General features: G+C 42.9%; 2 protein-coding genes across 2 annotated transcripts; one reads left to right on the top strand and one right to left on the bottom strand.

Annotated features, from left to right (window-relative positions):
- LOC143287533 (MKRN2 opposite strand protein-like) lies at positions 1 to 10,834 on the bottom strand. The gene is made up of 5 exons (XM_076595584.1): positions 10,724 to 10,834; positions 9,627 to 10,096; positions 8,821 to 8,870; positions 8,288 to 8,459; positions 1 to 3,992 (listed from the first exon to the last, which is right to left on the bottom strand). The coding sequence occupies exons 2-5, from the start codon at positions 9,851 to 9,853 to the stop codon at positions 3,779 to 3,781; spliced, it is 663 nt and encodes a 220-aa protein (XP_076451699.1). The 5' UTR covers positions 9,854 to 10,096; positions 10,724 to 10,834; the 3' UTR covers positions 1 to 3,778.
- LOC143287534 (peptidyl-prolyl cis-trans isomerase H-like) lies at positions 10,826 to 27,661 on the top strand. The gene is made up of 7 exons (XM_076595585.1): positions 10,826 to 10,963; positions 11,059 to 11,132; positions 19,725 to 19,793; positions 21,349 to 21,391; positions 24,186 to 24,281; positions 24,891 to 24,978; positions 27,104 to 27,661. Exons 1-7 carry the CDS (start codon positions 10,898 to 10,900, stop codon positions 27,211 to 27,213), a joined length of 546 nt encoding a protein of 181 aa, XP_076451700.1. The 5' UTR covers positions 10,826 to 10,897; the 3' UTR covers positions 27,214 to 27,661.

Genomic DNA, 27,661 nt, shown 5'->3' on the forward strand with positions numbered 1-27,661 from the left:
TATATTTTAATAAGTAATTTTATTACAGGTCTGAAAGATTTTCAGTGATTGAAAAGAGGAAAAGGAGGTATATTTCAGCATAACAAGGTGTATATCTTTGTCCACAAGTCGAAGTTGCCTTTGTGTTGTATCCTTTCACATTTCACAACGAAAACAGAACAAAACACATTTACTGAGATCCGTCCATTGTGTTCTCTCAACATTTGTTTCACAGTATAAGATTTGTATGCAATGCAGCACCCTTTATATGAAGGGGTTCAATATTTCTGTGTATGGTAATTAACAGCATGCAGGTATACCAGTCAGAACGAAGCAGGCAAGGAAAAGATGTTCGAAATAAGTGTGCTGTGGTTTTCTGATACATCACTCCGTTCACTCCATAACTGAATTATAAGCGTGTGTGTGTGTGTGTGTGTTTGTGTGTGTGTGTGTGTGTGTGCATATTTTGTAGTTACTTGATCTACATTGTGGTCAGGTGACTAAAGTCAAGAAATGACAAAAAAGAAATGAACAGACAAAAATCTGCTGCATGATTAAATTGAATAATTGAAGTTTTGACCCTTGAGATTCTGAATATAAGTTAAAGAAAATGTATAATATGATGTCTCTTTTAACATGCAGATTTTCTTGCCAACATCTCTGATTTTTTCTTGTGGCATACATAAACCGTTCTCTTGTTTGTAGAAAAAAAAAATGTTTCTGATGTTTTCAGGGTTTGCCCTCCAACCTATATTTGTTCTAGTATTTTGCTTTGGTGGGTTCATTTCACATACATATACACTTTTCACAGAGAGAGAGAGAGAGAGAGAGAGAGAGAGTTCGCATATATATATATATATACATGTGTATAAGAAATCAGTCACCCAAATCAAAGAGCTCACATACATATGCATGTGTATAAGAAATCAGTCACCCAAATCAAATTCAGTCAGAAAAAACGACAACAAAAACTTATGTTGATTAATGATCATGTCTGAATGATAAAAATAAAGTCTTTTTGTTGTTGTTAGACCTATTGATTGAATTATGTATTCTTCACATAAGCAGCTATTTATTTTTTCTCAGATGAAGAAAACTTGTACCTGCTGCCTCCACTTTTATAGCAAGTGTTCATTTCATAAATGAATGTGATGTTGATGACCAATGAACAAATTACTGCTGTTATAAAGGTTTGACTTTTCAGATATTTTGTCACATTGTAGCACTGCTGCTGTGGATTGTTGTTTGGTTTTTCTCTTTCCCTCCAGTCAATGCATTCCATTTATGATTGATGCAAAAATTCACTTTTTCTATCACTGGGGCCATAATGTGTTTGTATTATACTTTTCTACTGTTTGTGGCTGAAACAGATCACTGCTGAAAATGATTTGCTTTGTAATTAAAAAGGGAAAATCCACAGTGTTGAGTTTATTACATAAATATCTGAACATTTCATGTTAACCAGGTTGGAAGGGAAGGACGGGGGTTGTGGGAGGGGGGAAATAAATTTACATATGGTTAAAAAAGGTGTTTCTTCTTCATACAATTTTTTGGACGTGCCAGTGAATTTTTTCAGCTTGGTTTTGGGGTTGCTATTTGACTGTCTTTAATGGAAGTGAAACAAAGTACTGATGAAAATGGGAGGATGAAAAAAACATTGTAATTATGGTTTTGCTTTTTGGAAAATGTTCTTGTTTGCATCACAATGGTGTATTATGAATATCCACAATTTTCCCTACTTTTACTTATTTTGTCCAGTTTGAAGTATTTTGTGAGAGGTGAGAAAAGCAGCCATGTTATGTGCATGCATTGTGAAGTGTTGCATTGGACTGCTGTTTTACTATTCCATTGTATTATTTTATTTTGGATTCCATTTTCTTCAACATTCATCACTGTGTGTACTGTCTGAGTGATAATATAAACGGATCATCTTAAAAAATTCTTTGACTTTGTGTGTGTGTGTGGGGGGGGTGTTGTTAATAAATGGATGTGGCATGATATGTGTATAGTGTGTGTGTGTGTGTGTGTGTGTGTGTGCGTGCATGCATGTGTGCATGAGTGTGTGTGTATGTTGTATGTGTGCGTCTGTAAACTGTCATCTTCTTCTTCAATACTAAAGTAATAATACAGCTACATTTGCACTACCATATCTTGATGAAGAAATTACAAAATAATAATAATAATTTAATTTATAAAGCCCCTTTCCAAGCAAAACATGCTCAATTACATTATACAATGTAGAAACCAATGTTTAAAAACATGCTTTTAAACAGTTAAGTGAAAAACTTATGTGCGCAACGCTTTACAGTCAGCCAACCAAACACTCAATACTTAAAAACCTTATCACAACACTTAAAACTGCTCCTGACATCACAATACACCAAAAACCATATCATAATACTAAAAATTCACTTCAAACTCTTTAACACCGGTCACACACATCCCAGTACATTAAAAATCTACATTTTAAAGTACAAAATTTAAAAGCAGTCACACTTTCCTCCCTCCACAAAACACATCACCATACACAAACAGGTAGTACTCATTTGTATGCATCATGCTAGGTTCAGTTGAAAAAGGTACATCTTTGAATTCTGGGTTTTTATGAGGGACAGAGGCAGGGAGTTCCAGACTGTGGGGGCAAAGACAGAGAAAGATTTTTTGCCAAAGGTCTCCATGGAGAACCGATGAATTGTCAGCAAAGTGGTGTTAAATGATGCAGCGACCTAAAGGGATGCTATAGATGGAGAAGATCTGAAAAATATGGTGGCATATTGTGAAGCTACTTTGTACTGAATTCTTGCTTTAGTTTAACAGGAAGCCAATGAAGTGTTCTGAGCAGTGATGTCGCACTCTCATGCCTGGGTTTACAGAGCACGAGTCGGGCTGCATGATTCTGAATGTGTTGAACTTTATTTAGTATGTTATCAGGGAGACCCGCTAGAAGAGTCGCAGAAAATTAATCTAGATTGCATAAAAGAAACTGTGAGTTTGTTGGCAGCAGCAGTGGAAAGGAAAGAGCAATTTTTTCCAAACCTATAGAGCTGACAGAACAGAGTGCAGCAAAAGAGTTTGACAAGTGCATCTGTAGACAGTGTTCCAACAATAACGTGATTGCACTCACACGCACACTGGCAGGCACATACACAGACACAGACACACACACAAAGGTGAAGAGCAAAGTTCAAATACAGACTCCAAGTCAGTGATGAATCATGTTACATGACTACAGGAATAAATAACATCTTTTTATATTCTTGACTGCACATACAAAAAAGCAAATAATTTGTCTCCTCTTCGTGTTATGATTTCCAGGGAAAAAAATGCTGAAGAATTTGATTAAACCACAATCTGTTCTACTGAATAGCACATTAGCAGTCTCCCAACTGAACAATTTGCCTGTCTCTGTCGCTGTCACACACACACACACACACACACACAGGTTGCATCAATAAAAAATCATGAAAAAATGGTATATATCAGTATAATGCATCAAGCAGTAAAACGTGCACACCAAACCACTTCCAAGAGCATACACAAACAAACACACACACATGAACATACTGAGCATGTCCAGCAACACTTGTAGGAAAGATGTCAGCCCCTAATAACATTTTAAAGTGAAAAGATGTCTGCCCCTTATAACACCTGAAATCCATGCTGTCTGTTTTGTTTTAGTTTTTTCTTCTCAACTATTTCTTTAAAGGTTTGTCAATATACTTGTATCTATAAACTTGTATCCATACTAATGACTATTTTGTTCATGTAAAAACAAATGAAAGAAAAGGAAGCATATATATCAGTGTTTTGCCATGTCCACAACACAACCCTCTTTCATCACTTGGCGGTACAGGCTGACATAGCGGGCAGCTTTGGATGTGTTTTGCTGCAGGAACTCCTGACAAAATACCTGTTTGCTGGTGATGACTCTTTCTCCTATCATCCTCTGTAGGCCAACAAACTGCAGAAACTGCAGGACAAAGTCAAAGCAGTTGCAGTCGCTCTCATGATACCTGCATGAGAAATTTTGGTCCTGGTTTCACTGTCTAAAACAACAAAAACAACAAAACCAAATCCCTAGCCCCCACCCCACCCCACCCCACCCCAAGGATTTCAACAATACTGCTATTTTGTTTATGTGACAAGTTACACAAAATATATTCTAAGCTCTCGCAGCAGTATTTTCATTTTGAAGCAGTTTTTTCTTCTTCTTCTTCTTTTTTTCCCCCTCCCCTGGATATTTAGGCATATCTGGGTCACACAAGAAGTTAATGTTTGCATGTCATTACTGCAGAAGTTTACAAGCAACAGGCAATTCCAACACTAAAATTTTTGACAACACTTCTTGTGCCGACTAATCCAGTGAAATATTTTAAATCCATGTGTATATATGCAGTGACACAAGCCAGATTAGTCAAACCATTGTTTGAATGAATGAGTGTGTGTGTGTGTGTGTGTGTGTGCGTGTGCGTGTTATGTGTATAAAAGCATGACTGTGTGTTTGTGTTTGTTTACATGAGTGTATGTATTTGTGTTGTTTGTGTGTGTGTGTGCACGCACATGTGTCTAATTCATGCCTGTATACTAATCTTCAGACTGGCATATATCTGTGTCTCAGCATTTCATTTCTTTCTGTCTACACAAATCAGCACTAGGCATAAATACAAACAAGTAAATAACAACAAACCACACAAAACATGATTTGATATTCAATTTCTTTTCACCCCTTTTGGGGCATGGAGGAAAATTAACAGATAAACAAAAGAGAAAAATAAACATGAAAACAACTAATAACGAACTGTATTAATAACTCTACAGTATCAAATACAACATAAATTCTCAAAAGCATGCACACGTTCAAAGCGAATGAAAACAATCTTTAAAAAATGCTAAGGAAAATAACAATGAAAGTAATGATAAAATGACCTCTTATAGTAGTATACTCTTCATTACCTACACAAGTGAGAGCTGTGTGATCAGTGGTTTCTCACTGTATTGGGAATTCACTTACAGCTTAGTCCTTTTTTAAGGATATGACTCTCAAACTAAGAGGAAGGATCGCATTGATTGGCTCTTAAAACAATAATAATAATAACTGGACATTTATCAGCGCTTTCCTCATTGCACAAAAAGCTTTACAATCTAAATGCACATGCATACGAAACACACTCATTCCTCAACTCACAATCATGCACAATAAACATATATATGTGCATACAAACTCGTACGTACAATACAAACATACATACATACATCCATTCATCCATACATTTGACGCACACACAATACAGCATTACAAATATACCTACACAATCAACTAACTCCTTTCATGTATGAGAGAGGGTCCAGAGGAAATGCTGCTGGAAGAGGAAAGTCTTGAGGTTAGATTTAAAGGAAGGCAGTGAAGGACTGTGACGGATGTAGTGAGGCAAAGAGTTCCCTATTTGAACAGCAGATGATGGAAAGGCTCATCCACTGTGCTTTTCTCTTTTGTATTTTGGGACACAGAAGGTTCTATCATCGGCAGCAGAGCGAAGAGAACGGGAGGGTACATTGATATGAAGGATGTCAGAGAGGTATCGGGGTGCAGTTCCAGATATGGCATGGTAGCAGAGACAGGCAGCTTTGTATTTGATTCTTTGCTCTATGGGTAACCAGTGCAACTCTTTTAGAAGGGGTGTGGCAGTGTGCAGATCTTTTTGCTATATAAATCAGATGGGCTGTGGAGTTTCGTACCTGCTGTAGTGGTCTGAGGAGTGTTTGTGGGCAACCGATGAGAAGAAAGTTGCAACTGTCAAATCTAGAGAGTATGCATGAACTAATTAGTGTTTTGGTTGTGTCGAGTGTGAGGTAGTGGTGTATGGAGCTGATTCGTCTGAGTTCAAAGTAGGCTGCTTGACAGCTTTTGCTGATGTAATACTGTATAGAAAGATCTTTATCAAGGAAAAAGCCATGGTCATGGACATGATCAGAGAAAAAGATATGTCAACTCAGGTGTTCCCCAGGGCTCCGTCCTTGGCCCTTGTCTCTTCCTTCTCTACATCAATGACCTCCCAGATGACACCATGTGCAGCAAAATAATCAAGAAGGAAGCCGACTAGCAGACACTCCAAGAAGACCTAGTTTCCCTTTCCATCTTGGAGAAACAGTGGGCCATGCTATTCCACCCACAAAAGTGCTAGTATGTGTAATTAAACTACCAATTCCATGGCCATCCACTGGAAAACGTCAGCACCACAAAATACCTTGGTGTGAACATTCAAGACAACCTATGCTTGGGATCCCACATCAATTCTACAACCAACAAAGCCAACAAGACCCTAGGCTTTCTCTGGCGCAACTTGAAGATAGGAGACAAAAAGACAAAGGAAACTATGTACAAAGCCCTTGTTTGACCTATCCTTAAGTATGCTGCATCTGTGTGGGATCCCTATACAGCCAGTGACATCCAGACCATCAAAAAGGTCCAGCGCCGAGCAGCAAGATGGGTCACAAATCGACATCGACAGACGTCTTGAGTCAACTCCATCCTTAGCTCCCTCAGCTGGTACCCCCTACAAGTCAGACGAAAAAGAGCTCACTTGGAGATGTTCTACAAGTTCCACCATGGTCTCATCTCCATCGACTCAGTCTGCCTACCAAGACCATCAGACTGCTGGCTGAGCTCCAGAAAAAACAACACCTGCCACTATGACATCCCTGCCTGCAGGACGCAGTACAGACAGAAGTCTTTCTTCCCCCGTACCATCCTGGAATGGAACACACTGCCACAGGTGGTTGTCACAGCTGAGTCGCTGGACTGATTCAAGTCCAGACTCACCTCCTGCCTGTGACACAACAGAGTAGACTTACCCCCCACCCACCAACACTTCTGTTTAGTCCCACAACATCCCCCCTCCCTCTTCCCCCCCCCCCCCCCCAATGGTAAGTAGTGTCATAGAAGGCTAGGGCTGTGTCAGTCTGGTGTATGCACGGGGACCGTTACGGTAGCTAGACTGGCCTAGCTGGAGATGCCAGCACACCAGTGGACTGCGCCCCATCTCCCCTATCAGTTAATAGCACATCCCTTGGTTACTAGCTGAATTGCGCCCAACAGCAACCTCTCACAACACAACACGACAGCTTTCATCAACATACTAATGGAAGAAAAGAAGAGTTTCCAAGATCGGCAGAGGAAGGCAGGGAAGTGGCATCTTGTGATGGAGGAAGGAGTGTGAGGGCTTCAGTCTTATCATCGTTTAATTTCAGTTTGTTTTCTGTCATCCAGGTTTTCACTTCTGTGACACAGTCTTGGAGAAATTGAATAAGATGTTCAAAATTTGGAGGGGAATCAGAATGTTCAAGTTGAGTATCATCAGCATACATTTCATGACGGATGGAATAAGTATCAATGAGAGGTGTGAGTGGAGTGGTGTAGAGTATGAAAAACAGTGCTGCAGCCTGTGGGGCTAGTTAACTCTTGGGAACCATTCCAGCGCCAACTATCCTAAAGCACTCTTGGCCAAGAGAGCAGGGATGTTTTCTTCTGCTTTATAGTTTTTCTATGGCGCGATATCCAACACCAATGCTGCTCAAAGTGCCTTACATCATCCAGTTGACTATAAACATGCTTTAAAAAACACATCAACCGCTATCTGACAATGGAAAACATCCAGTGCATTCATATGAATGAAAAAGCACACTTAAGAGATGAATCAGATTATAAAAGCTATGAAGTAAATAAAGCTTAGATTAAAACAAAATGCATTTCATAGAACACACACACACACAAACTCTCTCTCACAAGGACACACACACACACACACACACACACACACATATATATAGATGTCCCTCCCTTACAGACACACACACACACTCATACACAGACACCCACACACGCTGATATTAAATATCAACTGCACTAAAAACAAAATTGCATAAGTATTAAGGTATTTCTTATTTTCTAACATAGAATTCTGAAAACATTGTTTTCAAAACCCCTCAAATGCTGACATGGATTTCAGAATCTTTAACATGCGTATACACATGAAAGGGGTTCAGGCACAAGCAGGTCTGCACATATGTTGACCTGGAAGATCAGAAAATGTCCACCCATATCCCATCAACTAGTTTCTCTCCGGAAAACGTGGTGAGAATCCAGCGCTCAAACCATTCGACCACTGTACCTGTCAGAGTGGGGATGGAACTTGGGCAAGATACTCACCACTGTAATCAAACTCTAGCCCAGACAGTCAGGATAGCAGCTGATGGTCTTAGCTGGACATTACTATCATACATACATACATACACATACACACACACACACCTGTGGACTGTCCAAACCTGCGGGTCAGCAAACTGGGCCAGCACTTGATCCCATGTGGAGGTGACAGCTTCTCTGCCCATGCCCTCAGTCTGTGTCCTCATGGGTAGTGCCACACACTGTGGCCACATGTTGCCCACATGCAGTCCTTCTTCGTCAAAGTCATGACAACAACCTGTGACAGCCACCACTTTTGGGTAACAAGGCTGCCAACTGCTATTCACTTCCATTCAGTGTACTGGATGATATAACATTTAAAAACCATTCACTGACCACTTCTGTGATCATTCTAAGTATGTCTCACTTTTCTTGCTGTCAGTGTCCTAGTCCTACCGACCAGCTTTATGCAACTGTATGAAGTTCTGAAACTAATACATTTGCACAGGTACATGTTAGCAAACAAACGTAAATGGATTTTTAATCATAAAAGTCCATCAGTGAGCAAACCAAACAAAAATTTAGACAATTTCATACAGAAAACAAATTCATAAAGAAACAAATTTATAAACAAACAACTGAATTAGTCATACTCTCACCTGAAGAATCTGTCACACCTATATGAAGATCAGCTGTGTCGGTGTAATGCCTGTGGGTAAAATCAACAAATTTCTAAAGTATCCAGAAGCATAAGTAGCTACAACATTAATAATTCATAGTAGTCTGTGTTAAGGGGTATGTATCCTGTACAGATCCATAAATTATATATATATACATATATATATATATATATATATATATATATATATATATATATATATATATATATATATATATATCTGGGGACTCAGTCCTGGGCTGGTGTAAAATTATGCTTGTATTCTTTGATTTGTCTGCCATGGATGTGTGTCAAGACCACATGAGCTAAATCTTGCTGCTATTATTCATGCAGTTGGTGCTGTTACTACTACTGTGCTGCTTTTAGTTTTACATCTATAAATTACTGCCATTCCTTATACTACTGCTACGATAATTTGTAAAAGGTTAAAGGTGCCATAATCTTTTATGGTCATAGGAGCAGTGAATTTATGTTCACAGTTCCTATAGGGTTTGGCATAGGAAGGCGCAGCCCAATCCTCCTTCCCACTACTTTAACCTTCCTTGACTGGTCAGGTACTCATTCACACCTGAGTGGAGTGAGAAAAATTGGAGTAAAGTGCCTTTCCCTGAGGACACAACACCAGACTGAAACAATGCCTCAAACTCTTGATCATGGGATCATAAGTCCAATACCTGATTTGGCCATTGCACTGCCAAAAATTATACAATTACCTATCGGACTGCCTATATCAGTTGGGCATTAAACAACATTTAATTACATTATATTTGACTCAGGAGCACTCACCGAATGAAATCCCCGGAGGTAGGCTTCAGCACAATGCTGCAGGCGGCCTGATGTGATGCCACAAAAGGGGAGGGGAGGACATAGGGGGGGATCCTCATAGGGGTGGTGTGTGTGTCATGGTGACAGAGTGGACAGACAGGTGGCACAGAACAACACAGGATGTTGGCGCGCCTGTCACAGTGCTGGAAACACTTCAAGTCTGGCCAGGTGTTCACTGGCATCCCCATGACTTTGTTGTGGTCTGTATTTTGTCAGCATTGGTATGTACTCTCTGTGTCTGTATTTTCTCAGTCTTGAGTTACAAAAAATCGCAGTGGATTTGATTTTTCTCCATATTTTCTGTAGTTTTTAATTCCAACTATTTCCTAATTGACTGACATGTTTAGTTATTTAACATTACAGGAAATGTTGTCTGTGGGTCAATAAAGCTGGTGTGTAATTAAGTCTACAATATAAACTTTAGTTGGTTGCTGCAACAGAAAAACAAGAAACAAACACTTGGTATATGTGTCATGTTCATGGCCTGCTATCAGAATTAAGAAGTCATCGAGAAACCAACCCACAAACAGAAGTCCAAAATCTTTCAAACCATGCACTCAAGGGTTACACTGTATTTGTCAAGTTTGTCTGTCTGTGCTGTGGGGTATGTTCAGAACGAAAATGTCAGCAGGCAGTGTACTGTTTTCATTAAATGCTAATTTGTGTTTGAATATTTCTGTTATTACTGATGTTGTGTGAATGATGATGATGTTGAGTGAGTGAGTGAGTGAGTGAGTGAGTGTGTGTGTGTGTGTGTGTGTGTGTGTGTGTGTGTGTGTGTGTGTGTTTTGAAAGGGCTTATTAAAAGTCTTGGAACTTGCTATTAGGGGGACATTGCTGTATAACTTTCTCTGTACTTTGACTTGATGTAATACTTGTTTGTCTTGTTATACTTCAAACGATAAAAATCTTGTAACGACTGTAAATTGTTCTGTTTTTGCCAAAGGTGTGTCTGGTCTCTGTCAAGTTTCACACAAGTCGTCCGAATTTCAAAACAATTATTTGGATTCTTATTTGACACAAATAATGAGCTTTACATGGGTTACGAAAATAAATACCCTTTTCCAACATCAGAAAAAGACCAATGTTCTGATGTTATGTGGCTCCGGTTATGAATCACCCGTCTCCCGATGAAAACAATCCGAAAAAAGAAAGTCCTCAGTGAGCGTAACCTCCCTTGCAACCCTCTTTATCAGCAAAAACAATCTGTGGAGGACTTCGCGGGGAGCAGCATGGCGTTGCAAAAAGAAGACCCAAACAACCCTGTTGTGTTCTTCGATATTTCTATTGGAAACACGGTATGTTTGTACATGTTTGTTCGTATAGTTTTACACATTGAAAGCCGGCTAAGCTAGCACTTTACTGCTTTGATAAATTTTGTTCTGCGTTTCAGGAGGTGGGTCGGATCAAGTTTGAACTGTTTGCCAAAGGACCGAAAGGAGTCCCCAAAACTGCAGAAAATTTCAGGTGCGACAAATCTACAGATCTCGATCTCGATCTCTCTGAGAGTTTCTCCTCATCGCATCTAAAGAGAACTGCCTCTGTGTGCTGCCTCTGTGTGCATTTTTTTTTTTTTTTTCAAATTACCGTGATTTTTTATTTTAGTAATCTCTCTCTCTCTCTCCCGCCCACTCTCTCTGTTGTGTGTGTGTGTGTGTATTTCTGTTTGTGTGTGTGTGCTCATTATAACGTTTAATACAAAACGTGAGTTTATAGATGAAATAACACTGTTTTTTGGTTGTGTCCATATAAATAGACGTGAATGTGATTATGGTACATTACATAAGTAGTAATTGCTATTACTTTATTTACAATGTGTGTATCTGTTACAACTTTTACAAGCTTTGACAAATTTATTTTCTGGAGAAACATTTAAGAAGTAGCTGGGCATCGATCCCCGATAGATTAGAAGATTGGTGTTTTGCTGAGTTCCCAACAAAAATGTCATTGAACGACATTGGCAATCGTTACATACGATGATTTTGGCGGGAGTTCGTTGGTGAAGCAAAAAAACAGTGGGAGTTCGTTTGTAATTTTGATGGGAGAAATGGCGAGTCAGGAAGATGTGCTGAGGGTCACGTGACCAATCTGTGGATCTAGAGTTTAATTTCTGTTTGGACTTTTTCTGTACACGGTTCTATTAGCCATCAGTGAAAAGTTCATACAGGACAAACTCAAGAATCAAGAAAGGTCCGCATAGACTTTCATTGACCAAGAATTCAACTTCACATCCATTAAATTATTCGGGACCGTTGTCGAGCTGTTCACTGTACATTGATCCAGGATCAATGCCCAATGCGGACAAAACATTTATCTGTCAACTCGAAAATCGGTTTTAGAGTTAAGAACAGAAGATTTTTTTCCCCCACACATTTCAAATTAAATTGACAATGCACTTTTGATAAGGTCATAAAAACTGTGAAGAACAAGAAATAAAATGTAGGTTTGGTGTCATATACTGTACCATGTCAAACTGATGCAAACTAGGCCTATGGTTTGCTCTGTTTGGCCAAATTTCGCGCGGCTAACAGTGAAAAGACGCCCCTCTTAGTCTGGCCCACTCTTAGCCAATCAAACGCCTCTAACAGCTATAAGCGCTGAATCATTCCTTTGGCCAAGGCTCTCCACGCCATCTTGTCAGGTTTTCGCTCTGTCTCGTCTAACGCTTTTTTTGGCTATTAAGCGTGTTCATTTGGCCTTATTTTGTTGTATGCAGCTTGCATGTACATTGTTCTTACATTCTGTGTACTCGTTTCGACTCGGCCCCCTCGATTCGTTCGTATTTTTCTACCTCTGAGTCGATCCTGTCTTTCCTTTCTCTGTTGGGTTCGAATTGTTCGCTGGGTGCCTACGCGCGGTACCATGCCTTGTACGCCATCCTACGAAGGCAGGGATCATGATGCTGGGACAGATACTCGGCAAGAGACTCTCCCAGGCTCGGAGCTCATGATCTCTCCCGATAGGTACCGCGGCAATGCATCTGCAGACGTAGATCGCGGAGGGGACGCTCGTTCCAATAAAACGGTCATGAAGGGGACCGGGGGGAAAGGGATTCGAGCGTCGCCTCCCGAGGTGTCCCAGCGCGAAGCGGGTGGAGGGGGGAGCAGCACGTCCTCTCTTGGTGGCGGGGACTCGCGGCGGGGTGCGGACTCCCAAGGGGAGGCGGCCCCCCGCCGTTACCCGGGTCCCCACACGGAGACGGCCCTCAGGGGCCCCAGTGCTGTTCCCCCTCCTCCCTCCTCGGTCGACCCCTCTCCCCCACCTCCTTCTGGGGGAGAAAAACATTTGGTTCCGGGGGGGGACCTCCACTTTGCCCACCCCGGGCCAAGCCACCCCAGTCTCCCCACGGGAGGGGATTCGGGGCGCGTGGTAATCTGCTCTGCGGGTCCTCCCGCTATCCGGCCGGTCTCCCCTGCTGGGGGAGTCCCGCGCGTGTCAGGCGGTTCCGGGCAGTCAGACCGCCGGACTTTCGGCGTGTCTGACACCCAAGTCGGACCTGACCTCCCTCCGACTTGGCCAGGTTTTTCCCTTCAGCAAGGTCAAGACGCCAGTGACCCTTGGGACTGGGGTCACGGGATGGCTGGTGCCCACGGGTGGTATCCCCCATTCTACCCGTACTGGGGTGCACCTATGGTGCATGCTGGGTTACCGGGAGGACCGGGGACCAACCCCTGGTCCTCTCCACACCGGACCCAACCCAGCACAGACCACAGAGTGACACGCACAGCCCCGACAAGAGGGATTGACTCCTCGTCGGGCAGGTCGAGCTCCTCGACCAATATTAACACGACAGCCTCTAATTGGTCCTCTGTCAACACGCAGGTGACCTCCACGGTCACTACGGCTTCCTTTTCAGGACCGACGGCAGCTGAGGGGCCCCGCTCAGCACGTGGGAGCCTGCCATTCCCACCTACCCAGCCCTCGGTCCTAAAAGGAGATGAGTGGGTGTTTGTCCCCTCACAGCACTCGTGGGTCCCTTTGGCGTCCAGGGACGACCTCTCTGAGAAGGTGTGGCACCCACCATCCCAAGCATGGTTGGACCTACGGTCCACACACTCCCCACCCTCTTCAGGTGTCAAGGACATAACAGCGGAGACCAGGGTCCCTGCTCGGGATCGCCCCAGCTCATCCCGCTGGCCTGACCACAGCCCACAGGACGCCCCCGTGGGTACATCCAATTGGGATGGCACCCAGCAGGGGATGGACTGTGAACAAGAGGGACAGCCCCTGTCTTCAGATGAGGACGAACAAGCGGATGAGCACTCGTCGCCCCCATCCCAGGGCGACAGATGGAGCCCACGCCTCCCTAGGGACCAGCCTGAACCAAACTCGGACTTTGCCGAGCTCGAACTGACCCTCCCCAATAGGGTCACGCATGCTGAATCAGTCCCTCAGGCAACTTTGTTACCCTTGACCCTCCTTCGGCCATGTGACTCTAACTCCAGAACCACAAGGCGACTCAGAGTGCCAGAAATGGCTCAGGAGTGGCTTAATAAGCCAGCCCGCACCGTCAGGGGTGCTGCTTCCATCCCTCCTCCAGGCAGGGAGTCCCTCTCTGCCCCGGGCGCTTTTGCCCCAGGCAAGTTCCTTAAAGATCCCTCCAAGGGAGGAGTGTGGTCCTGGTACACACAGGACCACCCTGCCTACAGGGAAGCAGAGCCCTCCGCGCAGGACAGGATGTTGGTCTCACAGCGCACCACCTTCCCCACCTCAGCTACTCTTTCCTTTAAGACATTAGCAGAGTGGGACAAACTGGCCCGCCGCTGCCTCCTCGAGGTTTCCACGGCTTATACCTTCTTTGACGCGTTCCTCCACAGAGCCAATGAGCTGTGGGAACAGCGTCCAGTTCCTCAGGACATGGAGGCTCCTTCCTCTGTCCCTCCTGGCCTCTTCTCAGACCCGAGGTTAAACACTTTTGGAAATCGGGTAGCGTCGGGTCTCACGGCGGCTGCAGACGCAGCTGCCAGCCTTCACTTCAATACTGTGCTTGCGCGGCGTGATGCCGTTCTCCGCCTCTCTAACATTCCAGTAGAGGAGAGGGCTGCCCTGCGGTCCATCCCAGCACAGCAGCACTCCCTCTTCGGCCAGTATGCGCCGCATTTTGTCAGCCACAGGGCAGAGACAAACAGGGAGGTGGCCTCATATTTAGCCCACTCCTCCCAGGGGCGCCAGGGTTCTATGCCATTGAAGAGACCCGCCACCAGGGCTCCTCCATATACCTCGCCTCCTAAGTCAAAGCGGCGTGTGCAGAATCAGCGGCAGAGGAACAAACCACCTCATGTCCGTCCAAGCCGTCCGGCCATGCCCAAGGCCAGAAGGCAGCACCCCCAATGACTGGGCCCCGATTCAGCACCGCCAGTCGTTCAGCCCCTCCAAGTAGGAAACTTGTCCCGGCATGCTCATCAGTGGCGTGCTCTGGGACTCAACGACTGGATTGTATCGGTGCTAGAGTCGGGGTACATGCTCCCTTGGGTGGGGGACCGCCCCCCTCTAAGATCCACTCCTCCTCCTTATGTGCCCAGCTCGATGGAGCAGGAGAGCGTCTTAGAGAAAGAGATATCGCGCCTACTCCTCATAGGGGCGATATCTCATCTCTCGGACCCGGGCCCCGGTTTTTACGGCCGGTTGTTCGTGATTCCAAAGGTCTCAGGAGGGTGGAGACCAGTCCTGGACTTGTCCCCCCTCAACAGATTCCTCCCCAAAATGAAATTCAAGATGGACACACAGGCACAGATTCGGGAGACCATGCAATGGGGCGATTGGGCGACGTCCATCGATCTGAAAGATGCTTATTTCCATATCCTCATCCACCCAGCATCCCGCCGGTACCTGAGGTTCGTGTGGAGGGACAAGGTGTTCCAGTTCTCGGTCCTCCCATTTGGTCTGTCCCTTGCCCCTTTCCTGTTTACCAAGGTGGTGCGGGAATTGGTGTCAATCGTCCGGTCGGAGTCCATTCGCCTCTGTGTGTACCTGGACGACTGGCTTATTCTGGCGCAGTCACAGGCCCTGTGCCAGAGTCATACAGCCAGACTTGTAGACCTGTGCTCCTAACTGGGCTTCATCACGAACCAGGAGAAATGCGATCTGTCCCCGAGCCAGTCCTTCGACTTCTTAGGGATGAGATTCGACACGCGGTCTATGATAGTCTCTCCGATGCCAGATCGGTGGGACCGTCTGGCCGGCCTCCTCAACCACTTGCGCCATTCCTCCCAAGCAACAGCGCGGACTCTGTCTTCCCTCCTGGGCATGATGGAGTCCATGGCACCTCTCATCCCTCTGGGCAGGGTTCTCAAGCGCCCTCTTCAGATGGCACTCAGGCTACGGTGGTCCCAGAGCACTCAGCCATGGGATACTCTGATATGTCTGGGCGAGTGGTTCCTCGAGGTGACATCGGAGTGGTTAACCACCCCTCTTCTGACGCAGGGGGTGCCCATAGCCCCACCTACTCTTCAGGTGGCACTATTCACAGACGCCTCCTCCCTGGCTGGGGAGCCCACATGGACTCACTCCATGCAGCAGGGACTTGGTCCCCGGAGGAGCGCCTATGCCACATCAATGTTCTGGAACTGGAAGCAGTTCGCAGGGCTCTCCAACACTTCATGGGGGAGGCCACCGGCAAGACCATCCGCTTGTTCACGGACAATACAACAGTCGCATGTTACGTGAACAAAGGGAGGGGAGCGCACTCGGCAGACCTCTCTCTGCGGACCGAGGCTCTCCTCCGTTGGTGCCACAGCAAGGGCATTGCACTTTCAGCGAGACACATAGCAGGGAAAGACAACATTTTGGCAGATGCTCTCAGCAGGTCCAAGAGTGTCATACACACAGAGTGGACCCTGGACAAGGACACCCTGCAAGGGGTGTGGGAACAGTGGTTCCGGCCGATGGTGGACCTGTTTGCGACAAGGTTCAGCAAGAGACTTCCCACTTATGTCTCTCTGGTCGCCGACCCAGAAGCATGGGCAGTGGATGCTCTCTCTCTGGACTGGAGCAGTCTGATTGCCTACGCGTTTCCCTTTCCAATCCTGTCCAAGGTGATACGGAAAGCCAGGTTGGAACGCCCGCAGCTGATCCTCATTGCGCCGAAATGGCCAGCCCAGCCCTGGTTCCCGGTCCTTCAGTCCCTGACACATGTTCCACCCCTGGAACTGGAAACCAAACCTCATCTGCTGAGGCAGCCTCGTTCGGGCATTCCTCACTCCAGTCCTCAAATGCTCCACCTGCACGCGTGGCTGCTGTGCGGTCGGAACTGTCAGCATCACCATTGAAGTCTTCCACCCCTCGGTCAGCCTCTGTGTCGGCCGCGCTGACCAAGGGGGGTGCCTCCTCCGACCTCCTCTCCATAGTCTCCAAAGCCAGGAGGGAGGGAACAGAGACTTTGTATGACTTTCGCTGGAAGAAATGGCTGCGTTGGTGTGCAGCTCAGAACATTCCCCCTACTAACCCTACGAGCATGCAGCTGGCCAACTTTCTGGCTCACTGCTCCTCGGTTCTCAACCTGTCTGCCAGTTCTGTGAGAGGGTACAGGTCTGCCATCTGTACCACTATCAAACAGCTAGGTGGCCCCGCTTTTGAAGCTGATTTCCTGCTCAGAGAGGTGGCTAGGGGCGCCTCTCTGAAGGAAGCTAGGAATCCCAGAAGAGTGCCCCTCTGGGACTTGTTCCTGGTGCTGGATTTCATTCGAAAACAGCCCTTTGAGCCATTGGGGACTATTCCTTTTGACCTGCTCACTCTCAAGACCACTTTCCTTCTGTTGCTGGCCACTGGCCGTCGTAGAAGTGAGATTCATGGTCTTAGTGGTATGCCACAAGATCTAGCATTCCACAGAGATGGTTCCATCACTCTTCGTTTCCTTCCAGAGTTTCTGGCTAAGAACCAAGACCCTGAGGTCCCTTCCCCCTCTCTGAGAGTCAGACCTTTGTCTGATATTCTTGCCCAAGATGATGAAGATAGGCATCTCTGCCCCGTTCTGTGTCTCAAATACTATTGGAATAGATCTCGCCATAGGCGTTCTTCTCAGAGGCGCCTTCTCATCTCCCTCATTGAGAATTACAAGAAAGACATCGCTGCAGGCACCATTTCCCGCTGGGTTTCCCAAGTCATTCGTACAGCCTACTCTCATGCACACAAGGATATCAGTTGTCTTAATCCCAGAACACACGAAGTGCGGGCCATAGCTACTTCGGCTGCTTTCCAGCACTCGGTGCCACTGCAGCATGTCTTGGAGGCAGCCTTCTGGTGGTCTGAGAATCCCTTCATCAACTTCTACCTCCGGGATTTCCGTATGACCAGGGCTGATGGTTCCAAGGGGATTTCCTTTGTCGCGGCTAACACTGCCGTCTCAGTTACAAGGGCTCCCCATACGAACCAGTAGGCGTTGCCCTCCTCCATTTGCTTTAAATTCTGCATCAGTTTGACATGGTACAGTATATGACACCAAAAGGAGGAGTTTGTATTATACTCCATGTTTGGTGTTACATATACTTACCATGTCAAACTCGAATGTCCGTCCCCGCGTCTCCGCCGTGGTTCTCATGGGGCTTTTTCGTTCATGGCCACGGAATGATTCAGCGCTTATAGCTGTTAGAGGCGTTTGATTGGCTAAGAGCGGGCCAGACTAAGAGGGGCGTCTTTTCACTGTTAGCCGCGCGAAATTTGGCCAAACAGAGCAAACCATAGGCCTAGTTTGCATCAGTTTGACATGGTAAGTATATGTAACACCAAACATGGAGTATAATACAAACTCCTTCTATTTGTGTGAGCTAACTATTTGTTGGGCAGAGCAGTAGTATGTGTCTTATAGACTATATAATAGAGTAATACAGTAATAGACTTTGGGGTCTGATCTCACGCTCTGTTGGTTCTGATTGACTGATTATCCAGATCTGGAATATCCAGATGAGATCTAGAGCAAGGTTTGTTTACATTGTATCACAATTTCACAGAGGTCAAGGACCATTACTCTGCAGAAAACTGTTTCCGTAGTCATTTTATCAATTAATGGCTACATTTTATTTTTCACAAAACCATGAAGGCTTTGCCTCTTGTTTTTCTATATTACCAGCTGGCATGATTTAGTATCAGTTGACTGTTGTTATGCATATCTCATTTAGGGCTGGAACTAGATGGACAAAAAAAGAATGTTATCCTTGATAATAGATAGTTTTGTTTTGTCTTCTCTCTTTCTGTCAGTGTCTCTCTATATCTCATTATCTGTCTATATCTCTGTCCCTCTCTCTGTCTGAGACTCTTATCACAGTATTACTATTACAGTATTAGTCAATGACTCTCAAGGTATTTAATCTATTTAGCAAAGGAGACCTGTAGATGTTTGTTTTTTCCTTTGAATTTTGATCAAGAGAAAATGATAATTGTTGACATGACAACATTACTGGAATTCCCGTTTAGTCATTGATGCCTTCCAATTTCCAATACCAAAGAGTACATGTCCCAGCCATGTCCCATTGCTTGTGGATGATGGTTGACATGAGAGGCCATTTAGATCTCCCTTTGAACTCTTGAGTTCTTCATGAGTTGAGGTAAGATACCATTTGATGCCAAGAATCTTGCGTTGGCATTTATTGTCAAAGACATCAATTTTTTTCTTGAGTTGTGTGTAGTCTTTATTTGCAAAGATATGCAGCTGTAGATTAGAGTGGATAGATTTCATTTGAACTGTAGAAATCTATAGTTAATAGAATCTTAGTTTCTCCGGGACAATTTCTTGCTGTTGCTTTTTTTTTTTTCTTTTTTTTTTTCAGTTAGTTGAAAGCTGCTGCTGCCTTTCCAGTTCAGCATTTCAGTTCATGGTCTTAGTCAGTGGTGCTTCTGATGGAACTGGGTATCATGTAGTAACTGGGAAAACTTCAGGTGGGAATTCCTGCACCATCATTCCCAGCTTAGAGCATACGACACACTACGCTGTCAGTGTTTTGAATTAGAAAAGATGAGAGAATGATAACTAATTAATTTGGAAAATAAGCTTGCTTGTTATTTTCTCCATTTTTGTTTTTCAGATGCAGAATCTGATATCTATAATTTTCAGTATTTTGTCTGCAGACAGTTTTGTACTGGAGAATATAGAAAAGATGGAGTTCCTATTGGCTACAAAAGCTGCATTTTCCACAGGTAATTACCTATAAATGTATGCATATGAGAGATTGAAACAATGACAGTGAAAATGTGTATTACTATTTACTATATCATATATATATATATATATATATATATATATATAATTAATATATACATTTGTTTATATATAATAGTATATCCAGTTTTTCAAATGTGTTGGTCTGTCTGTGTGTGAGGGAAAAAAGCAGTAAATTATTAATGTTTCTTCTGGACAATGAACATGAGAAAGTGATTTTTGATGACATATTTCATTTTGCAGACTTTAAGTTCAAGAGCTATTTAAACTGATAACTGTGTTTTGAAAGAATCTCATGCAGTACCAACTTTCACCAGCTAGAGTAATATGTTTTTTAAATTTCAAAGATAATGAGAATCCCTGTATCTGATTCAAAGCCAAGGGGAAAATGTCATATTGTTCTCTTTCTGGATTCAAAGTCAACATTTCTATCAATTTCTTTTAGATTCATATACTGCTCCTTTCCTCCAGTGGTACCACACCCGCAATATGGGCAAAATGATTAGTCATTGTTTAGTGTGATGTGTATGTATTGCAGAGAAGAATTTTTAAAAAAAATTTTTTTTTAATTATTTTATTTTATTTTATTTTATTTTTTTGCTGCCCCATCATCTGCGCCGTTTCAGTGGCATTACTCCCACGCCGCTCATTTAGATTCCCCCATACACGGCCACACCCGGGTTCGTCCGTCGCAGTTCCAGCGTCGGCAGTCCACAGGGAACCATCGATGTTAGGTCGCCTGGAGGCCACACACCAGAGGAGACCCTGCACTGCTGCTGAGTCACTTCGGTGGTGTTCAGTGGTGCCTGTTCTGTTTTAACGTACTTAGGACACCACCTACTAAGCCCCCTGCTGACGACAATAATGGCTTAGTCGCGGAGCCAGACTGAGTGAGCGTCTCTCCCAGAGTAGAGACCGCCACCACGTCCCTCAAACAACAGCCCCCCATGAATCTGCCGACACTGACGACATTGACAGGACTCACCCCAAGCATGGAAGTGGAGGGGCATCGAAACTGAGGTCACCATGAGAGCAGGGCATGAAATGCCACAGACTTTGAGACTATTTTGTTTTATATTGATGACGATGAAGGAGGAGGCGGATGACTATGATGATGACGATGTTGCTATGGAGGTCCATTTTGGTTTGGGACTGCGTGACAAGGCTGTACTCCACGCTTCCTGTCATAATGATATCCCGGCGTTAACCAGGCCCGAGAGATACAGACACTTGCAGTGTTGGTCATGTAATTAGAGCAACACACCCAAAGACGCATCCTCGAAGTGGATGACACTCGACTGTGTGGTCCCAGTCTCCCCATTTAAGCCCACAGCACACTCAACTCTAGGTAGGAGCCGGCCACGGGCCGAAAAACCCACCTCCGCTGGGATTCGAACCCGCGTCCTCCCAGCCATCAGTCCGCGACGCTAACCACTTCACCACGGCAGCTGGTGCAGAGAAGAATATTGTGTTATAATGTCATTTTCCCTTTGCAAGATACAAATCATTGCTGTGTCTTTCTGTTTTTTGCAGAGTTATCAAAGATTTCATGGTACAAGGTGGAGATTTTGTTAATGTAAGTGGAATAATTAGGAATTTATGAAATTTCAAGTATGCTTTATCACTATATATGTATGTCTGTGTATATTTGTAGCTATGTTTGTTGTTTTATACACAGTTGTGTGTAAGTACATCTGAATGCACATTCTGTGATTAAGATAAGTTCTGTTAAGCAGTTATTTTTAACATAGTTTAATGACATTTTTCCATACCAGGTAATGAAGTATTCATTACAGCCAAACGATAGTAGCCTCGCCATGTGAAGGAAATGGCTTTGGGGCGATACCTGTGAATCATCTTGTGCTTTTCCTCCCATTTGTAGTGTGTGCAGAACATTTGGATAAACTGAACGCCGAATTCCGCCCAGGTAATACACATATAGTGTTTGTGTGTGGAGTTGGGGCGGGAAGCCATTGATGTTTGTACGCTGCAGTCTTCAGCATGTTTCCGAACTGGACACTGTGAAGGGGCAGGTCTGACAACTACATTATCTGATTTGGAACTTCAGGGGAGACAACAGTTGGATTATTATCTCTGTCCACAGACCACATATATGCTTTTGACTTTGTCTCCATTTTTTTCATGTTAAGAATGTTGCCTGCTTTCTTTTTCTTCTTCTTTTTTTTGTTTTTGTTTTTTGTTGTTGATTTTTTAAAGAATTGCTTAACCTCGGCTAAAATGATCAGCTATTTGAGATATAGAAGCAAAGTGAACGTTTTTGTGAAGGAATATGAATGTGGATTCCGAATCTGGTCTCTTTTCCCAATCATTTTGATTGTAGGTAACTATTAAGGCATTTCCATTTGCACAGAACATCCAAAAAGAAAAAAGAAAAAGAAAAAACTAAATGAATAAAAGCTGGAAGCAGCATGCTTATTGTCAGTTTATACCCGTAGAAGAAAACATGATAGATCATACATTTATGATACTAATTACAATACATGTAAATATGTAAGTGAATAACTATCCCAACAATGACAGATGTGGGTTCAGTCAAGATAAAAAGTCAATCATGTTGTCAAAAACTGAGCAGTGAAACACCTTAGAGCATATCCACTTTAGAGGAGGAAGCTCTTTGATGATACTGACTCCCTCCTAGTTGTAATGGAGCTGATAAAGTGTCTGCTGTGCATCCAGTTTGCCTCCTTCACAGACAAGTCAGTCAACTGATCAGTGACAAAAAATGTGAAAATATATAATCACCTGATTCCTGCCCATTGTATGTCAGCCCTGGGTTTCATGAAAATTGTGGATTATTGGTTGTCCGTTCCCTGTGAAAGACAAATCGCTGACGGTCATGGCTATGCCCCCTGCACACTGTCTGTCTGGTTTTAGACCTATCCTCTTACACCACTCTTCTCTCTCCTCCCCCACATCTAAAATTACACAAACGTACTGCACCATTACTGTCACTGTGTCAGGCATTGTCACCCGCTTAAAATTGATGTCTGATTGGATAGATGGACTGGACAAAGCATCAAATATTGCTGTCAGTTTCATCACTGTTGTTGTCACCGCCTTTGAGTTCAAACCAATCATCAGACAAGATAGATACATCTCTTATCATTATTACCATACACAATCATCTGCACATCCTGCAAAGACCAATGTCTTTGCTGGACAAAGTTTCTGGTGCCCTTTGTGCTTGTGATGCAAACCCACTTTTCATGAGCCTCGATGTAGTCCAGTTAGTAAAACATTATCAAGAAGAAAGGGGTTCTCCACTTGATGTATGCTTGTTTAGATAATATGTTTATAATCCAGACACATTAAACTAATCATTTGATTTAGTCTGTCTGTGTTCAATGAAACATATTCCAAAGAAGGGAAAATCGGAATAGATGCAGGACATCATTGGATGTCTACAGGCATAATGGCAACATTTTGTGTAGGATGTCAGTTGACATCTTATACTAGTTATAGGTACTGTATGGCTTAAAACTCACCAGATTGACAAAGAAAAAATAACGACAGTAAAATGTGGTAGCTGTTACTTTTCTTTGTGCCTTGAATTTTACATTTTAACTGTTGTATATTTAGACTACTTAAACCATAAAGATCACATAACTGAATCTTAACATTGTATGATTGTATATTTTCTCATGAGGTATATCAACACATACAGATGCACACAGTTGCACATTCAGAGACACCCGTTCCATTGACAGTGTGTTTTTATGAGGGGGATGAAAACCACTGTTCTTCTTGGTGCCCAAGTGTTGATCATGCACTCTCCTCACCAGTTATGATCACAGCACAGATGAGAATACACCAAACCTTTCATTGAGTGGGGACAGTTCACTCACATGGGATTAAAACTGACATTCAAGCTTGACATTTTTTGCCATTGTGAAGACCGAAATAAAGAGTACATAAAGCTGCCCAAGTTTGTCTTTTCTGTAAGGCTTTTTCTCTGTGTGTCTCCCTTATCTTCTGTACACAAAGTGTTTGACAAGAAATATAAAACAATGGCCTTTTTATTAACAGTCACCAAGGTTTTTCCATTGATAAACACCAGGGCATTTTTGTTGACAAACATAAAACAAGGATTTCCAAAATGACAAACATGAAACTAAGGTTTTTCTGTTGACAGCATGAAACCAGAGATTTCCAGACACAGGCATAAAACCAAGGCTTTTCTATTGACAATCATTTAACAATTTCCCGTTCACATACATATAAGAAGGATTTCCAGTTCACAAACATCAAACCTTACCAGTTCATAAGCATAAAACCACAGATTTCTGCTGACAAACAAAACCTTTCCATTTCATAAGCATAAACCTAGGCTTTTGTATTTTTCCCCACAGTCCGATGGTACAGGGTTGACCAGTATCTATGGCGGCCGGCCGTTTGCAGATGAAAACTTTACCAACAAACACTATGGTCCTGGTATTCTCAGCATGGTGAGTCATTGGTAAAGTGAACATGGGCAAGATTGTTTCTTGTTCAGAAAGGTCTGGATGCTTTGAATCATTTGAACAAAATAGGAACATGTAAATGTGATATTCTTTCTGGAGGAAAAAACACTCAAGATCAGAACATTGTTCTGACTTAAAATGTTATGATGAAATTGTCTGTGTTCACGAATGTGACTAAATTGTTAAAAAGATTATAAAGATTTTCTTCTTTTTGTTTTTTTTTTTTTTTTTTTTTTTTTTTTTTTTTTGGTGCTCCATTTTTCTTGTTTTTTTAACTTCAAGAAGAGATTACAGAAAGTGCTAACATAACTCTTTATATTGACAAATTTGCTCCATTTTATTTTTTGCCATGTTTTTTCCGTACTTTGAACTTAAAAAAGATTACAGAAATTAATCATCCTTGCATTTTACAGACAAGCTTCTTATTTTTGCCTCACTGAGTCATGATGTTTGGTTCATCTTATTCATTGGCTGTGTTTCAGGCTTTAGATGCAAGAGTATTAATCTTACAAAGTGTATATTGTGAGTTTATGTGAAGTGATAAATTAACCAGATATATTACATGAACTGTATGTCCCTTATTGTTATGTGCAGGCCAACAGTGGAAAGGACACCAACGGCTGTCAGTTTTTCATCACCTGTGCCAAATGTGACTTTTTGGATGACAAACATGTTGTATTTGGTGAGAGCTTGAAGCCTTTGTCTTGCATCATTGCTTATTTTGAAGTCTTGCATCATTATGTATCAAGTATAAGGGCTTACATGTTAAAATTGAAGTAGCATTTCAAGCACATGTTTGCTTTAATCATTTTAACACTCAAGAAGTTGTTTTCACATGAGACAGTAAGTTGCCTTTTAATCTGTTCACTGCCTACATAATTGGTTAGCCTGTCGTATCATAGTTGCGGCCATATTGTCGACACGACAGGTTAATCTACCACTGAGCTTTCCCAGTTTTCTTGCAGCCAGAAATAGAAATAGCATCATAACTGTTGTTAAACCCACAAAAAGACTATATTTCAGTTGTGAATAAGCTTGAACGGTCCTAATATGACACATGGCATAATTAGCGGCTCAAAGTGTACTGTTGACCAGCTGCAAGCCAGTCGGTGAGTGAAGCGAACATGCAGAATCATTGCAGTCAAGTTCAAAGAAACAAGGGAAGTTAAGATGACCCGGATTATACTTAGTTCAACACAGATAGTGACAAATCACAAGCCTTGCAGCACAGACAGGGTAAATTGTTAACAACTTGGTAAGCAGCAAGGGGTGTGTGGTCAAGGGATTGGTGTGGGAAAGGGATGCAGCAAGTGCGATAACTACAAAGACATGGTAGAGAAAGGGAATAGAGGGGGGAAGGAGAAGATGAAGAGGGATGTTAACCCAAGCTTTCTCGCAATCTTGCGAGAACATGTGGGTTTGCAAGAAAGGGTGATCATTCCCCTGACACCCTTTAACTAAAAATTTTGCAAGAAAGCATGGGGGTGCTCACACACTTTCTCGCAGCATGTGAGAAAGGATTTGAAATCCCCCTTATTTTTATCAAAAATGTTTTCATTGAGGTTTGTTTCTTGTCTTTTCCCAATACAAAAAATTTGGGAGGAAAATGAGAGAGAACAGGAAGAGAGAAAGAGGGGGATGACAACAACAGCGATCATAGTAACGATTATGGCATTAGTGGACATTTATGGTGATGATACAGGATCGATTTAAAGATTTTGTGTTTGCATGTGTGTGTCTGTGTGTGCGTTTTTGTGTTTCCTTTTGTCTGTTTTAGTTGGTTGGTTGGTTTTCCTTCTTTGACTCTGTTTTGAAAAGGGTTGAAAAATAACATTTTCATGTTCTGAATGTTTTCTTTGAAGTCGAGAAGCTAATTTCAGTGAGAAGTTGAATGATAAAGGATGCTGACCCCGAAGAATGAACCATGTTTGAGTTATACACATTGCCATGATTTTGTCGTTTATTGTAATTCCAATGTTGACTTGAGGTTGATGCATTGCAGTGGTCCGTCTTATGTGAATTGCAGTGAGAAAAGTGTGGGATTGTTAGGAATTAGGGAGTTTGCTGAAAGCAGACATTTTGGGAACAAAATGTGTGCAGTCATGATAGTTTCGTTTGTTATTTCAGTTCATTTATAGACACTTTGGGTACCAGGACTTCAGTTGATAGGTTTTCTATGTTCATATGCTTGTTTGTGTCTTTATTTTGACATTTGTTGAAGCATTTGCAATGATATAGCAATGTTTTGTGTTATCAAGAAACGTAAAATTACATTGCTAGATATATTTTGTTGTTCAGCCAGCTCCGAATCATAATCTGTACAAGTTCCTTCACTAGTATGTTCAGTCAGTTTCCTTTCAGAAAAGCATGTGGTTTGCAGATTTTTGACAAAAAATATAGCCTGTATATTTATTTTCTTATTTTTTCCATTTCCTCTAAAAATTCCCTGGCAGATGCCCTGCAGCAGGATTATATTTTCCTTGCAGTGAATGAGTTAAAAGAAATGGATGAAGTCTTCTTTCCACAAATTCATATAATCTTTCATTGGTTCTTCATATAGAGGCAGGGGTTTGTGGGGATTCTGAGTTTCAGTTCATGGCTGGTTTTTTTGGATGTATTATGTTATGTAGGATGTCCTTTGTATACTAAAATGCCCTATGATTAAAGCTGGTTTGTACAGTTTTTCTCTCTCTTTTTTTTTTTTTTTTTTTTTTTTCTGAAAGGAATTTGATGGTGAATAAGTGAACCAGAACTGATTTGAGTTTCAGCATGTTGCAGTGAATGACTGTCTGTCTGTCTGCTGTCAGGTCGTGTCATTGATGGACTTTTGGTGCTGAGGAAGATAGAGAACGTGCCCACTGGACCCAACAACAAACCCAAAATACCCATCGTCATTTCCCAGTGTGGGGAGATGTGACCCAAATGTTTTTGAAATGGAGATCCATGTGCAGGAGATATACAAGCACTGCTTTGGGAAGCATTTATCATTGAGTGAATGGGGACTTGCCTGGATGGTTGCCCAAACGACTTTTGGGTTCTGGATGGTTTGAGTGTTTGGACAGTGTTGACGTGGAGTTGTCTTCATTTTCGTTTTGTCTCATGTTTATTGCAGAATGTTTTACACATTGAGACTGTTTTTGGACTGTCCTTACCTTGATGTGTGAGAATGTTAACAGAGGATGATGTTGACCTGTGTTGAATGTGTTGGCCAAGATGCAGGACTGTGTGGAAGCATATAGAGAAGGGTGTTCCTGGTGAGGTCAAGTCAGACACCTCTGTCAGCCCCATTTCTGGATGGTTACAAAGTTACAATTTTAAGGTTTGGATGGGTGAATGAGAAAGCAAAATACAAAAATGCACTTGTA

Source organism: Babylonia areolata, chromosome 11, assembly GCF_041734735.1.
Source record: "Babylonia areolata isolate BAREFJ2019XMU chromosome 11, ASM4173473v1, whole genome shotgun sequence".
NCBI lineage: Eukaryota > Metazoa > Mollusca > Gastropoda > Neogastropoda > Buccinidae > Babylonia > Babylonia areolata.